Source organism: Arabidopsis lyrata (genome assembly GCF_000004255.2).
Source record: "Arabidopsis lyrata subsp. lyrata unplaced genomic scaffold ARALYscaffold_1, whole genome shotgun sequence".
In the NCBI taxonomy this organism is placed as follows: domain Eukaryota; kingdom Viridiplantae; phylum Streptophyta; class Magnoliopsida; order Brassicales; family Brassicaceae; genus Arabidopsis; species Arabidopsis lyrata.
In genome coordinates, this window is record NW_003302555.1 from 18387657 (window position 1) to 18403122 (window position 15466).

At 43.6% G+C, this 15466-nt stretch overlaps 1 protein-coding gene across 1 annotated transcript; it reads right to left on the reverse strand.

Moving 5' to 3' along the window:
- Positions 1–13855: 13855 nt before the first annotated feature.
- Positions 13856–14455, reverse strand: LOC110224812. The gene is made up of 2 exons (XM_021012103.1): positions 14306–14455; positions 13856–14239 (listed from the first exon to the last, which is right to left on the reverse strand). The coding sequence occupies exons 1-2, from the start codon at positions 14453–14455 to the stop codon at positions 13856–13858; spliced, it is 534 nt and encodes a 177-aa protein (XP_020867762.1).
- Between the last annotated feature and the right edge of the window lie 1011 nt (positions 14456–15466).

The following is a 15466-nucleotide window of genomic DNA, read 5'->3' on the forward strand; positions in this document are numbered from 1 at the left end:
TTTTAACCAAACCCCCTTGGGGTCAAAACCTAGAAAGGTTTAAAAGCCTCCTCAGGAAAATATCTTGTTCGAAAGACATAATAAAGCCTCCTTAGGCAAAAACAAGTTCGAAATTAATTTTTAAAATTAATGGGACAATTCCCAATTTAAAGTGGACGTAGCCACTACGGAGTAACAGCCACCTCGGACTCCGGCTCGACAGTCGAAGTTTCATTCGCCTTCTTGGCTGGTGCTTGGTCAGATGGAGCTCCTGGTCCGCCCTCTACAGTACAACCATCCTCCGGGGTGACCTCCGATGTCACAGGAACTTCGGGTGGGACGACATCTTCCGTCTCACTTGGGCCTGGGAAGGACGGTTCCAGTTAATTTAAAAAAAAAAAACATAAAGTAAGGAAAAGGTAGTAAGAGTCAGGAGCCAAGCGTTACATGCCCAGTCTAGACCCGATTCACTTATAGGAGGCGATTCAGTGAAGAATTCCTCAAAGTCATGCGGGTTGAAGGTCAAAGTAGGAAGAGCTGCCAAGCGACTCCGCTTTTCAGAAAGATTAGCCGATAGTTCGGTCCTCTCTTGAATCTCGGAGAAATCTTTTTCATTGATTTGATCCAACAAAATCAGATTGCTCTCATGCTCCTTGATGTCTGATTCCAGATCTGACCTAGCTTTCTCGGTTTGAATGAAGCGGATGGCTCCTTGGATCAACTCCATCCCGCGTACCTTAACCTCCTTTCTGGCTTTCGATGCCGACCTCGCCAACTCGGAATCACGCAATTTGGCGATCGCCTTGTACTTCGCGTTAAGCTCAATAAGTTGGTCATTCAGGGAATTAGCGGTTGATTCGGATTCATGAAGCCTACCCTGAACGCCAGAAAGCTCATCCTGTAGTTTGAAATTCTGGTCGTACTGGTCCAGCAGCTCCCCCTTTATCTTCGCCAGCTCGGATGTTAGATTATCGACCTTGTCCTCCAGATCGTGCTTGGAGCCGGTAGAAGAGCTTAGTTCAGCCTCAAGAGCAGAAAGTTTTTTCTTCCACGCATCAATCTCCTTTTCCCGACCAAGGACCAGCCCCTCATAATGTTCAATCATGTCATTAAGTTCACCGTTAGCCTGTCATTATGCATGACATCGGGATGGTCAGTCATTTCGATGAACGGCAGCACAATCGAAAACATAAAGCGGAACTAACCCGAGATAAATGATGAGCATAGCAAATAGCGTTCACGAATCGCATGACGCCACTTGTCAAAGTCTGGCAAGATCGAACCCGATCGGGTCTTGAAGCATCGGAAAACGCTGCCTTGCTTCTCCATAGCTGCGAAGGAGGAAGAGTTGTAAAAATTGGAATCTGAATAGAGACAAAAACTTTTAAGACTGTGTAAATCACCAAACCTGAAAGCGATTTAACTTGAGGGACGAGAGCAGGCTTTAACCTCGAGGAAGAATCTCGAGATTCAGAATCTCCCTTTTTTTGAGATGCGCTCCGGGCAGTCTTTTCACTGTCAGGATGGGAAGAGGAAGACATATCAACCGGTCATGGAGGACCCATTGGTTCAGTAGGAGGGGATGATTGAGGTGAACGGTCAGTCCGGGCCCTTGACTTTTCCCTTCGCGGGGAAGAATCACTACGAGAGGACTTGTCTCTCTTCCTGCGAACCAAGTTCTTAAGTGGTTCGTTGCTAAAATCATCTTGGGGAGGACGAGGTGAATCACGGCGAGGAGATCGGTCCCTCCGAGGAGAACGTGAGTCACGACTATCGCGACGAGGAGTTAATCTGAAAGAAGCAACGGATCTGGCTCCTTCGGTGCTGCCATCATCAATCAGCAGGGTCCTACTGTAGTCCTTCTTATCTATAGAAGTCGCGAGAAACTTTTTCTTCTCCTCACAAGCCTCAGCTATCGGCTTGGAAAGCATCTTACGCTTGGCCGCAAGGGCCCGAGATGACATCCCCTGAGTTGAGGGAGGAGGCGGAAGTTGGTAAAGTTGACCCGGTGGACTCATCCTGAGTCTGTGGTTAGCTTCTAGGAATCGTTCAAGAGTGAAAGAATTCCAAAGGGTTTCCCCTTCAAGAACTATTTTGAAGAATTCGATGAACTCTTCAGATGGGAGAGTGGAAGCGACGAAAGCTGCGAAATGAAACAATGGTTTTAGTCAATAAAGATAATAAAACAACCGGAAAAGATATATGCGACCTAATCTCTACCAGGCTTCGTAGACCACTTTGATGGGAGTAAATCTGCAAGATTTCCAATAGAAGCGGGAGTTTTCTTAATCAGAAACCAAGGATGGTGCCAATTAGGGATACCAAATCTGGGGAATATGATGCTCCTAAACAGCTTTAAGACCACTTTATGATCATTAGTTGGAGATGTAATGGCCTCAACCCATTTGGAGACGTAGTCCACAGCAACAAGGATGTACTTATTACCATAGGAAGCAGGATTGAATGGTCCCATGAAATCAATTCCCCACACATCAAAGACTTCAACCTCTAGGATAGGGCTCTGCGGCATTTCATTCCTCCTGGTGATGTTCCCCATTCTCTGGCAGGGATCACATTTAGCAATGAATCCATGTGCATCTTTAAACATGGAAGGCCACGAAAAGCCGGCTTGGAGAACCTTCTGTACTGTCTTGAAGGTAGCAAAGTGACCGCCATAAGCAGAACCATGACAGTGTTTCAGCACTCCTTGAACTTCCTCTTCAGCAATACACCTTCTAAATAGGCCATCAGTACCCTTCTTATACAAATAAGGTTCATCCCAGTAGTAATGGTTTATGTCTCTAAAGAACTTCTTCTTCTGGTAAGCATCAAGGTATTTGGGGATTTCTCCACAGATAAGGTAATTCACAAGGTCAGCATACCATGAAAGCTCTTCTTCCTTGGCCGCACATGCTACTTCGATTTCCTTCTTGTTGTACGCTATTTCATAACTTTTGATGGCCAACAACTGCTCTTCAGGCATTGAATCATCTATCGGGATTTCATCTTTAATCCGCATTCTGGACAAATGATCAGCTACTCCGTTTTCTATACCCTTCTTATCAACAATCTCCATATCAAACTCTTGAAGTAACAAAATCCATCTCAGCAGTCTAGGCTTGGTGTCCTTCTTAGCATAGATATGCCTCAAAGCTGCATGGTCTGTATAGACAGTAACCTTGGATCCAACCAAATAGCTCCTGAACTTCTCAAATGCAAAGACTACAGCCAGCAACTCTTTCTCTGTTGTAGCATATCTTACTTGAGCATCATCCAAGGTTCTGCTTGCATAATAGATAACATGGAGCTTCTTATCTATCTTCTGACCCAGCACAGCCCCAACCGCATAGTCTGAAGCATCACACATGATTTCAAAAGGATGATCACAGTTTGGTGCTTGGACGATTGGAGCAGACACTAGAGCTTCCTTAATCAAGTGGAAAGCTCTCATACACTCTTCATCAAAGACGAATTCGGTCTCTTTACAGAGAAGTCGAGTAAGTGGTCTAGCAATTCTTGAGAAATCCTTGATGAATCTCCTGTAAAAGCCGGCATGACCCAGAAAACTTCTGATATCCTTTACGTTTTTGGGAGGCTGCAACTGTACCATGACGTCTATCTTGGCCTTATCAACCTCAATCCCTTTCTCTGATATCTTGTGTCCCAATACTATACCCTCTCTGACCATGAAGTGACACTTCTCCCAGTTCAGCACTAGATTGGTCTCCTCACACCTTGCTAGAACCCTGCATAGATTTAACAAACAAGAGGAGAAAGAGGAGCCATAGACAGAGAAATCATCCATAAAGACTTCCACCGTCTCCTCAATTAAATCCGAGAATATTGAAGTCATACACCTCTGAAAAGTAGCAGGTGCATTACACAATCCGAAAGGCATTCTTCTATAAGCGAAGGTTCCATAAGGGCAAGTAAAAGTGGTTTTCTCTTGATCATTAGGGTGAATTGGTATTTGAAAGAAACCACTATATCCATCAAGAAAGCAGTATTATTGCTGATTAGCTAACCTTTCAAGCATTTGATCAATAAATGGTAAAATAAAATGATCTTTTCTAGATGCAGCATTTAGCTTTCGATAATCAATGCACATTCTATGTCCTGTTATAGTTCTAGTAGGGATTAATTCATCTTTATCATTCTTTATAACAGTCATACCTCCTTTCTTAGGCACATAGTGAACCGGAGATACCCAAGTGCTATCTGAAATAGGGTAGATTACACCCGCTTCCAATAGTTTAAGTATCTCCTTTTTAACTACTTCTTTCAGATTAGGATTCAATCTCCTTTAAGGTTCAATGCTAGAATGAGATTCATTTTCGAGATGGATCCTATGCATGCACAAACTAGGTGAGATTCCCTTTATATCAGACAATGAATAACCAATTGCTCTTCTATACTTTTTAAGTTCGGACAACAGCAGGTTCACTTCATCATCATTCAATGCAGCATTAATGATCACAGGGTAAGTAGAGTTTGTTCCTAGAAATGCGTACCTTAGCCCTTACGGAAGTGGTTTGAGGTCTACCTTAGGGGATTTGAGCTCAGACCAGTCATCTGAGGTAAGAGAAGGCCATCTCGACGTGTCGTCGAGCTTGCAGGTCAAGTCTGCTTCCTTGACTTCTTCAGGAATTGAACTGGGAAGGCCTACTCGACGTGTGGTCGAGTAGGTAGGTCGAGTCTGATCTGAAACGTCTTCTTCCACTGTACTGACTTCTGCTACTGGCACCTCTAACTTCTCAAAGTATTCTGATGATTCTTCTTCCTTATGGGTATCTAGCAGCTTCTTGTACCCCAATTTCTCTAAGTGTAAGAACCCCTCTTCCCCGTCTTTGGTAAGAGCACTCTGTAGGTAGTCTTCTTCAGTAAGCTCTTCAAGTAGTTCGTCAGCTAAACGATCCATTTCTTCTATGTAGAACATTTGTCCGTCAATGGTAGGTTTCTTCATCGTCTTAGTGATGTCGAATGTCATCTTGAAATCTTCACCGAGGTTTAAGTTGATCTTACCTCTTCTGACATCAATGAGAGCTCCAACAGTAGCTAAGAAAGGTCTCCCTAGTATGAGAGGGTCCTTTGGCTCTTCATCCATTTCTAAAACAACAAAGTCTGTAGGGATCTCTACCCTTCCTATTCTGACAGGTAGATCCTCTAACATACCATGAGGGACTCTTACGGATCTGTCGGCTAAGATTAGTTGGATTTGGCAGGACTTGTACTTGTTGAAACCGAGTCTTTTTGCTACTAAGAGTGGCATCAAACTGACTGATGCACCTAGATCACATAGGCATTTGTTGAAGAACAAAGGGCCTAGTGAACAGGGTAGAGTAAATGAGCCGGGATCCCCAAGCTTCTTTGGTATGATCTTCTGCTGTATGATAGCACTGCATTCATGGCTCAACACAACCTTTCCTTGTACTTCCTGAATTCTCTCCATTACCATGTCTTTTAAGAACTTGTGAGAATCTGGAATTAGCATGAAAGCATCAATGAGAGGCATCCTTACTTCAAGTTTTTTGATGTGTTTAGCAAACATGGCTCTGTACTTCTCAATGATGTCCCTCTTGAATCTTCCTGGGAATGGTATTTTGGGCTTGTAGGGTGGTGGAACGAAAGCTTTCTTCTTACCCTTATCAACAGTCGGTTTTTCAATTTGGGGACTCTTAGCTTGATCCCTAGGTCTAGTATCCTGGTCAAGCTTAGTGGTGTCTTCTACTTGAGTTTCATTCTGAATAGAATCCTCCCCTTCTTGAATCTCACTGTCCTCAGTGACAGGAGCTTGGTTAGGTCGAGCACGCAGCTCTCGACCACTGCGGAGTTGAATTGCATGGGCATACTCCTTTGGATTCTGAATAGCTTTCCCAGGTAGTTGTCCGGGATGTGTAGGTGCAGAAGTAGAAGTAGCTTGGCTCTCCATGTACTTCACCTTGGAGTTTAGAGCCTCAATCTTGACATGTAGATCATTGTAGGAGCAGTCAACTTTGTTTTGCATCTTAGCCATTTTCTTATCACCAGATGCTTGACCGTGTAGAATCTGCCGAAGCATTTGCTTCATGTCTTGATCGTGTGCAGGTGGAGCTGGCTGGGGTTGCTGTGCAAAACCGGGTGGTGGATTATATTGTTGATAACCGCCATTAAACTACTGCTTTGGGACAAAGCCGTGATTTTATGGTATGAATGGCTTGGACTGGTTCTGTTGTTGCTGAGGGTAAACTTGATCATGAGGGTTTGCAACATTCATGCTCTGGTAAGATAGATTAGGATGAGCCGGCTTGTAGGGGTTGTAGCCCTTGTTGTAGCCACCTTGGTTCTGAATGTAGCTGACTTCTGCAGCGTGAGTATTCTCCCCCTCTTGGATTTGATAGTGCTCTTCTTCAGTGATATAGTGGATTGGCTTCTGTTGAGTAAGCATAATTTTATCCAGCTTGTCGTTGAGAGCCTGAATCATGTCCTTATTATGCTTTGCATCCGGATCTCCAATACCTCTGTTGGAGCGATCAAAATCCTCGTTATAGTTACCATCGGATAGAGCTAAGTTCTCTATCAATTCCCAGCCTTCCTCAACATCCTTATTCAAGAAATTCCCATTAGAGGCAGTGTCTAGCAACATTCTGATCTTGGGCAAAACTCCCATGTAGAGTGTGCTGAGTAGTGAAGCCTTCTTGAAACCATGGTGTGGACACTGTATAGTGTAGCCTTTGAATCTCTCCCAGGCCTCACAAATGGATTCAGACTGGTTTTGGGTAAAACTGGAGATTTCATTCTTAAGACGTGCAGTTCTTGAATTTGAGAAGAACTTTGTTAAGAAGGCCTTCTTGCAATCGTCCCAAGATGTGATGGAGCCAGCAGGTAGTGTCTTCTCCCAGTTGTTGGTGTCGGATCCCGCACCAGAAGTTCGAGACCAACCAAAGATTGCCACATAATCAGGGTAGCGGCCCATAAAGGATAAAGCCCATCAGACCCACGAGTCAAAAGAACAATCGAAGTGGTAACCACCATAATGAAAATTCGAAGTGACTGCATCTCGACACGAGTCCGGAGACGAGGTCTTGGTTAAGTCGGTCCAAGGACATTTGGGCCGAAAGGCGAGGCCCATAAAGACCAGAGTCAACTCAAATTCAAACGTTGAGCATTAAAATTAAGGAATCAAAACGGACACATTTAAGAAGGAATAATTGTACTTAATTACTCATTTTAATGTCGTTTCTCTATGTATAAATATGGAGGCCAATGGCCATGTAAAGGGGATATCTCTCTTTTGAGCAAGAAATACGATAGCAATTTTTGTATTCAAAAGCCTTTTACGTTCTTATTTTTTGTCCCTCAAGAATAATCTTTCCTACTAATAAAAATACTTGAGTGTGTGAATCCGACAGCCACATTTTGGCGCCGTCTGTGGGGAGAGAAGGTTCTTGAGTGGTCAGATTTTTTCTTTATTATACTTCCGAGATAAGCAACAATGTCCGGAGGAGACGCCGTTGAGACATCATTGGCCGAAACCCTCAAAGCTATGCAGCAAACCATGTCGGACATATCACAAAAGTTCTCGGATGTGGAAAAGGCCGTCGATACGTTGCAAACATCCCAGGTATCTCTTAGTCAAAACGTCAATACTATACAAACTCGTGTTCGCTCTTTAAGTGCAGGAAACCTTGTGGGAATCCGAAGAGGGATATTCAACTCGCCAAGTTCCGCTGCACGAAATGAAACCAGCGGACAAACAACTCCCGGTGCTACTAATAATGTAGCTCAGACGTTGGAAGAAGAGACACAGCTCGGAGATGAAGAACAACTTGCAGCTCAATACAAGCAGGAGAACCTCGACCAGTTCGAGACCATGAGGAAGGTTAGCCAGGAATTAAAAGAAATGAAATCAAAATTTCATCAAGCTACAAGTTCGGAGCCAGACATCAATCGAGTCATTGAAGAAACTAGGCGAACACCTTTCATCTCGCGAATTGCAAGTTTGAGGATCAAAGATTCCTGGAAACTCAAGTTGGACCCTTACAGCGGATTGGAGGATCCAAAAAGCTATCTCGCAGCTTTTCTGATCGCTGCTGGAAGAGTCGAATTGGATGAAGCTGATGAGGACGCAGGTTACTGCAAGCTTTTTTCGGAAAATCTATGTGGCCAAGCTCTAATGTGGTTCACCCAATTAGAGCCGGGTTCGATCAGCAATTTCGACGAACTATCAGCCGTATTCTTAAAGCAATATTCCATCCTTATGGATAAAAGCGTTTCGGATGCCGATCTTTGGAACTTATCGCAAGGGTCAAGTGAGTCACTTCGAGTTTTCATCACCAAGTTCAAAGGAGTGCTGTCAAAGCTCCCAAGAATCTCACAGCAATCAGCTTTATCTGCCCTACGAAAAGGATTGCGACATGATTCAAGGTTTAAAGAAGATTTAATACTTCATAAGCCAGACACAATTCAAGATGCACTCTTCCGTGCAAACAATTGGATGGAAGTAGAGGACGAGAAAGAAAATTTTGCCAAAAGAAATAAGCAAGAAAAGCCGGCAATCACCGTCCCTACCAAGAAGTTCGAGCCTAGGGAGAGCAAAGGACCAAGAAAATTCGGGTCGCAACCCTTCAACAGTACTGTCGGAAAGCAATTCCAAGGAAAAAGGAAGGTCAAACACTTGGGTCCGCGACGAAAGTTTATATTGCGATATTCATAAAGTAACCGGACATTTAACCAAGGATTGTAGTGTCCTTAAAAGGCACCTTGCGGAGCTTTGGGCCAGTGGAGATCTTTCCAAATTCGATATAAAAGATTTTGTGAAGGAATACCACGAAGCAAAGGAAAACTCCAAAGATCAAGATTCCAAAAGACCAAGGTTATCCAACGAGGAAGAACCAAGGAGTTCGAAGGGTAAGATCAATGTGATTCTAGGAGGCTCCAAATTTTGTCGAGATTCGATAAGTTCCATCAAAAAACATAGACGAAATTGTCTTACTCAAAGCAAGCTTGAGCGAAGAAGTTGATTTTCAAGGTGCCTCAATATCATTTAACGAAGAAGAAACGCGGCATCTCGAAAGACCGCATGATGATGCTCTAGTCATTACCCTTGATGTTGCTAACTTCGAAGTATCAAGGATCCTTATCGATACAGGCAGTTCGGTCGACTTGATCTTTTTAAGTACTCTAGAAAGAATGGGAATCAGCCGAGGAGACATAGTAGGACCCCCATCTCCATTAGTTGCGTTCACAAGCGAGTCAGCCATGTCTCTCGGAACAATCAAGCTACCGGTCCTTGCCAAGAAGGTATCGAAGATCGTGGACTTCGTTGTCTTCGATAAGCCCGCAGCTTACAACATCATCCTCGGGACTCCCTTGATTTATCGAATGAAAGCAGTCCCCTCTACATACCATCAATGTATCAAATTTCCAACATCAAATGGGGTGGAAACAATTCGGGGAGATCAAGAAGCTTCACGGACGTGTTACTTAGCTAGCCACCGTTTGAAGATCCAATAGCAATTAACAAAGCCCGCAAAAGAAGGACTAAAGCAAAAATTTCCTAGTGGGCAGGAAAAAGAGGATGTAGTAGTCGAAGTGGTATTGGAAGAAGACAAACCAGATCGGAAAGTCCGAATTGGAGCAACTTTGACTGGCCAAATAAAAGAAGCTTTGGTCGAACTTTTAAGGAGAAACAAAACATCGTTTGCATTGTCAGCAGCAGACATGCCTGGTATAGATCCAAATATAATTTGTCACGAGCTAAACGTGGATCCGAGCTTCAAGCCGATGAAACAGAAAAGAAGAAAGCTCGGAGTGGAGCGAGCCAAAATAGTAAATGACGAAGTGGATAAACTTTTGAAGATAGGGTCCATAAGAGAAGTGCAATACTCGGAATGGGTAGCAAACACTGTCGTTGTCAAAAAGAAGAATGGGAAAGATAGGGTTTGCATCGATTTCACAGACCTAAATAAAGCATGTCCCAAAGATAGTTTCCCGCTCCCACATATAGATCGACTTGTAGAGTCCACCGCTGGGAACGAGCTGTTAACATTCATGGACGCCTTCTCGGGTTATAATCAAATAATGATGAACCCCGAAGATCAAGAAAAGACGTCATTTATCACAGATAGAGGTATCTATTGTTATAAGGTGATGCCTTTTGGTTTGAAAAATGCAGGAGCAACTTATCAACGGTTGGTTAACAAGATGTTCCATAATCATCTCGGGAAAACAATGGAAGTCTATATAGATGATATGTTCGTTAAATCGTTAAAGAAAGAGGATCACGTTAAGCATTTAGAGGAATGTTTTGATATTCGCAATAAATATCAAATGAAGCTGAACCCGGCGAAGTGCACATTTGGAGTCCCATCCGGAGAATTTCTTGGTTATATCGTGACAGAAAGAGGGATTGAAGCCAATCCAAATCAAATTAACGCCTTTCTAAACATGCCCTCTCCAAGAAACTTCAAAGAAGTACAACGGTTGACTGGGCGGATTGCGGCTCTGAATCGTTTTATCTCGAGATCAACAGATAAGTCGTTGCCTTTCTACCAAATTCTAAAAGGGAACAAAGGATTCCTTTGGGATGAGAAGTGTGAAGAAGCTTTTGGGCAGCTTAAGGCATACTTAACCACTCCACCTATATTGTCCAAACCGGAAGTGGATGAAAAACTTTATTTGTACGTATCGGTTTCAAACCACGCGGTTAGTGGAGTCTTGGTTCGGGAAGACCGTGGGGAGCAGAAACCAATTTACTACGTGATCAAGTCAATGACGGATCCGGAAACCAGATACACAATGATGGAAAAACTTGCACTCGCGGTGGTAACTTCGGCTCGGAAGCTGCGCCCATATTTTCAATCCCATCCGGTTGAAGTATTAACTAACCAACCACTCCGAACAATACTTCATAGTCCAAGTCAGTCCGGACGTTTGGCGAAATGGGCGGTGGAGTTAAGCGAGTACGATATAGAATTCAAAAGCCGGATCAGTATGAAAGCTCAGGTTCTAGCAGATTTCTTAACCGAGCTACCAATACCTGGAACGATAGAGCATTCGGAGAACCAAACTTGGAAATTACACGTAGATGGGTCTTCAACAAAGCAAGGATCCGGAGGGGGAATCAAGTTGGAATCTCCAACATCAGAAATTCTAGAACAATCATTCCGGTTGTTATTCAATGCCTCCAACAACGAGGCAGAGTACGAAGCCCTGATTGCCGGACTTCGATTAGCACAAGGAGTTGGAGCTAAGGAAATATTGGCTTATTGCGATTCGCAATTAGTAGTTAACCAGTTTAATGGTGACTATGAAGCCAAAGACTCAAGAATAGAAGCGTACCTCGAAGTGGTGAAGGATCTATCTAAAAATTTCTCGAAATTCGAATTAATCCGCATACCTCGGGAAGAGAATACAACTGCGGATGCACTTGCCGCATTAGCGTCAACATCAGATCCTGAGTTGAAAAGAGTTATTCCAGTGGAATGCATTTCGGAGCGAAGCATTCAAGACAACAAAGAAACCCTCGTCGTTACAAGGTCTCGAGCAGCGGCACGCGACCGTGGCGAACCAGAGATCGAACCACCACCCAACAAACAGAGGAAGTCAAGGGGATCAAATACATCTAACAAGGAACCCGTTGTCTTAGCTGAAGATGTGATTCCAGAAACAATATTAGAAATCGAACCGTTAATCGAGGAGGATGTTCTTGAACCAAACGAACATCCCGAGCCAGAGCCACGAGTATTTCACAAGGTTGACCAAATTCCGGCTAAAGACTGGGGGGCTGACTGGAGGGAGCCAATAAAGCACTACATTATGACAGGCGAGCTCCCAAAGAATAAGTGGCAAGCCAGAAAAATCGTTAGCGCGAAATTTTGTCTGTCAAAAGACACATTGTATAGACGAGGTGTCAGTGACCCTTACCTATTATGCATTTTTGGGCCCAAAGTCGAAATCGTTATGAGCGAAGTGCATGAAGGATTATGTGGGAGTCATTCATCAGGACGGGCCATGGCTTTTAAAGTTAAAAGAATGGGATATTATTGGCCCACTATGATTACAGATTGTGTTAAGTTCGCCCAAAGATGCAAGCGCTGCCAACTCCATGCACCATTGATCCATCAACCGTCAGAATTATTCTCCTCCATTTCCGCCCCATACCCGTTTATGAGGTGGTCAATGGACATCTTTGGACCATTGCACAAATCAACTCGAGGTGTACAATACCTTTTAGTCCTTACGGACTACTTTTCGAAATGGATTGAAGCTGAGGCGTATGTTGGTATCAAGGATTCGGCGGTGAAGACCTTTATTTGGAAAAACATTATATGTCGACATGGAGTTCCATACGAAATAGTCACTGATAATGGACCACATTTCATTTCACACGAGTTTGATGTCTTTTGTGCGGACTAGGAAATCAAAGTTAGTTATTCTACTCCACGATATCCGCAAGGAAACGGTCAAGCTGAAGCCGCGACAAGACAATATTAAGCAATCTCAAGAAACGCTTAAGTCATCTAAAGGGAGGATGGTATGAAGAACTCCAACCCGTCCTGTGGGCCTATCGTACAACTCCTAGGCGACCTACAGGAGAAACTCCATTCTCTTTGGTTTATGGCATGGAGGCGGTAGTACCAGCTGAACTCAATGTGCCCGGACTTAGCCGAACAGAAGCACCGTTAAATGAGGAAGAAAATTCAGCAATGCTTAATGATTCACTAGATACCATAAATGAAAGGCGTGATCAAGCTCTAATTCGGATCCAGAATTACCAGCAGGCAGCAGCCCGGTATTACAATTCTAAGGTTAAAAGTAGGCCGTTCTTCGTGGGAGATTATGTATTAAGGCGCGTCTTTGACAACAAAAAAGAAGAAGGTCCCGGTAAACTCGGTATTAATTGGGAAGGACCTTACATTATTACCGAAGTGGTTCGGAACGGTGTTTATAGGTTGAAAGACTTAGAAGACAATCCAGTCAAGCGACCTTGGAATGTGATCAACCTAAAGAAGTTTTATGTTTAAAGCTACATGCATTGTTTATGTACATGAACTACGGTGTGGCTTGATCCCGAGATGGGTACGTAGGCAGCTCGGAAACGAGTTCAGCTATTAATAAAAATTTGTTTTATTTCTTTATTAAAGAAAAAAGGTTCGACTGTGCGAACAAGTGAAGCAAATAAAGGTTCGGCTATGCGAACATACAAGAGATTGGAAATAGAGCGTTTATTCAAAAGACGGAATGTCCCTCATCGTACACTTCGGACTATGAAAATCTTGTTGACGAGCAGAACACTTCAACTCCTTGACCAGCAAGATCGAGGATTGGCATCATGCAGTCCGGACACCGTAGTAAGCCTGCGTTGCATCCGGTTAATCCTCTTCCGGAGTCTCCTCTTTTCCAACATAAGCTTCCGGTGTTGAAGCTCGAGTGCCTCTATGAACGCCGTCGCTGTTCCTTGGTCTCTGATTGGGAGATCCCTAATCAAAGCACATGGGGCTCAGATCTGAGATCTCAAGAAGCCGCGAAGTGGAGAAGGCTGCCTGCTTGGCTCATTTGGAACATCTTCGTTTATCATTCCGATTCTGGAGAAGTCGGGCATAGATTCTGAACAGCGAAGATTGAACTCCATACCTACTAAAATGAAAAGAATGGTGAGGAGTAAAGGAAAATTGAGACTATAATTTATAGGAACGTCATATCCCTAGCAAGCTGCGGATTCTATCCTAAGAATGGAGTGATTCGCGGAGAGATTTATGCCCTCGAACAGATCCTACATTAAAGGACGCATCATCGAGAATATTTGAAAAGTAAGGAAAATTGCAAATGTTTCCATAAATAAAAAGGGGCCGAAGTCCATTACGAGTTCAAAATAAGTGAAGAAGTTAGAGAACATTTATGGAAGAGGCTCAGGAACAGGCTCCTTCATCGCCGGTTTAGTCTTCGAAGTGAACGCCTTGTTCTTGGCATCCACTTCGGGATGATCCCGAACGCGTTTCCGACAGGTGCTGGCCTCCTCCTCGTCTTCTTCCTCGCTATCAGATGGAACGGTATGGACCGGAGCATTTACAGGACCCGGAACTCCTCTAGCACGGAGATACATCCGAAGCATCTTCGGGATCTCAGCAACAGAATCGAAGTTCCGCCATTCCCATTGAAAGGGATCACTTTCCAAAGCCCGTATCTTCCTCTCCTCCCGAGCGATGCGAGCCTCGAGCGTTTGCCTTTTGAGGCCCAGCCGTTGCCTCTCTTCACACAAGCGACGGTGCTTGTCGGCAATCTAGCATAAAGATGAATGAATAAGATGAAACAAAAAGTTTTTAAATCAAAAACTTTAAATATTTACCTTGTCAATAAAATCGCAAGCCTCTTTCTTCTCCTTTGAAGGAAAGTGAAAGACGGCGTGGGGGAAAAGAACGCCGGCCGGTTCAAAGCCATCGCCGGACAAAAAAAGTGGGCTGCCGGAATCAACGGGGGCTACTTTTTCGTTTTCCATTCTTGAAATATTTCTCAAGTAAGATTATAAAATCGTGTTTAAATAAAGCTTAGAAGTAGGTAAGCCTTTATTTATGATGATTTAGGATTTGTCTTGGAACCATAAATCCAATAATGGTAGTGTGTCCGAGTGGTTTAAACCATTTTTTGGAAAATCGAGAAAAGGCAGTTATTGCATTAAAGACGAGCCGTTTTCCTTACTTATAAGAAGGGAAAGAGCAACCGTCGCATTAACTACAAAAGTTTCTAAGGCCCAAGCCCAATAAATTTATCGAGTTGACTAAACCCGAAGTGGGGAACTCGCTTTAAGCCGAGCTCAGTTCTCGCATTCTTAAGAGAAAGGTCTGATCAGCCTAAAAATCTCAAAAGCATAACCACAAGGCCACAAAAGGTTAAAAGCGGACTTTGCAAACCCGCATATAATTTTAACCAAACCCCCTTGGGTCATAACCTAGAAAGGTTTAAAAGCCTCCTCAGGCAAATATCTTGTTCAAAAGAAATGATAAAGCCTCCTTAGGCCAAAAATAAGTTCGAAATTAAGTTTAAACTAAATGGGACAATCCCCAGTTTAAAGTGGACACAGCCACTACGGATCGACCTCCCCAGTCAAGCTCGATAAGTTGGTTGTTCAGGGTATCGGCGGTTGATTCGGATTCATGAAGTCTACCCTGAACACCAGAAAGTTCATCTTGGAGTTTGTAATTCCGGTCGTACTGGTCTTGCAGCTCCCCCTTTATCTGCACAAGCTCAGATGTTAAACTGTCGACCTTGTCCTCCAGATCGTGCTTGGAGCCGGCAGAAGAACTGAGTTCAGCCTCAAGAGTAGAGAATTTCTTCTTCCACATGTCAATCTCCTTCTCCCGTCCAATGACCAACCCTTCGTAATGTTCAATCATGTTGTAAATTCGCTGTGAGCCTGGCATTATATATAAACCCGGGATGGCGAGTCAGTTTGCAGAATGGCAATACATAAAAAAAAAAACAAAGAACGGAACTAACCCGAGATGAATGA

What these genes read in the sequence shown, in the direction of transcription:
- LOC110224812 (XM_021012103.1), bottom strand. Translation starts at nt 14,455, where the DNA reads ATGGAAAACGAAAAAGTAGCCCCCGTTGATTCCGGCAGCCCACTTTTT. An exon ending in CTTGCGATTTTATTGACAAG is followed by an intron (nt 14,240 to 14,305) that starts GTAAATATTTAA and finishes TCTTTATGCTAG; the next exon opens with ATTGCCGACAAGCACCGTCG.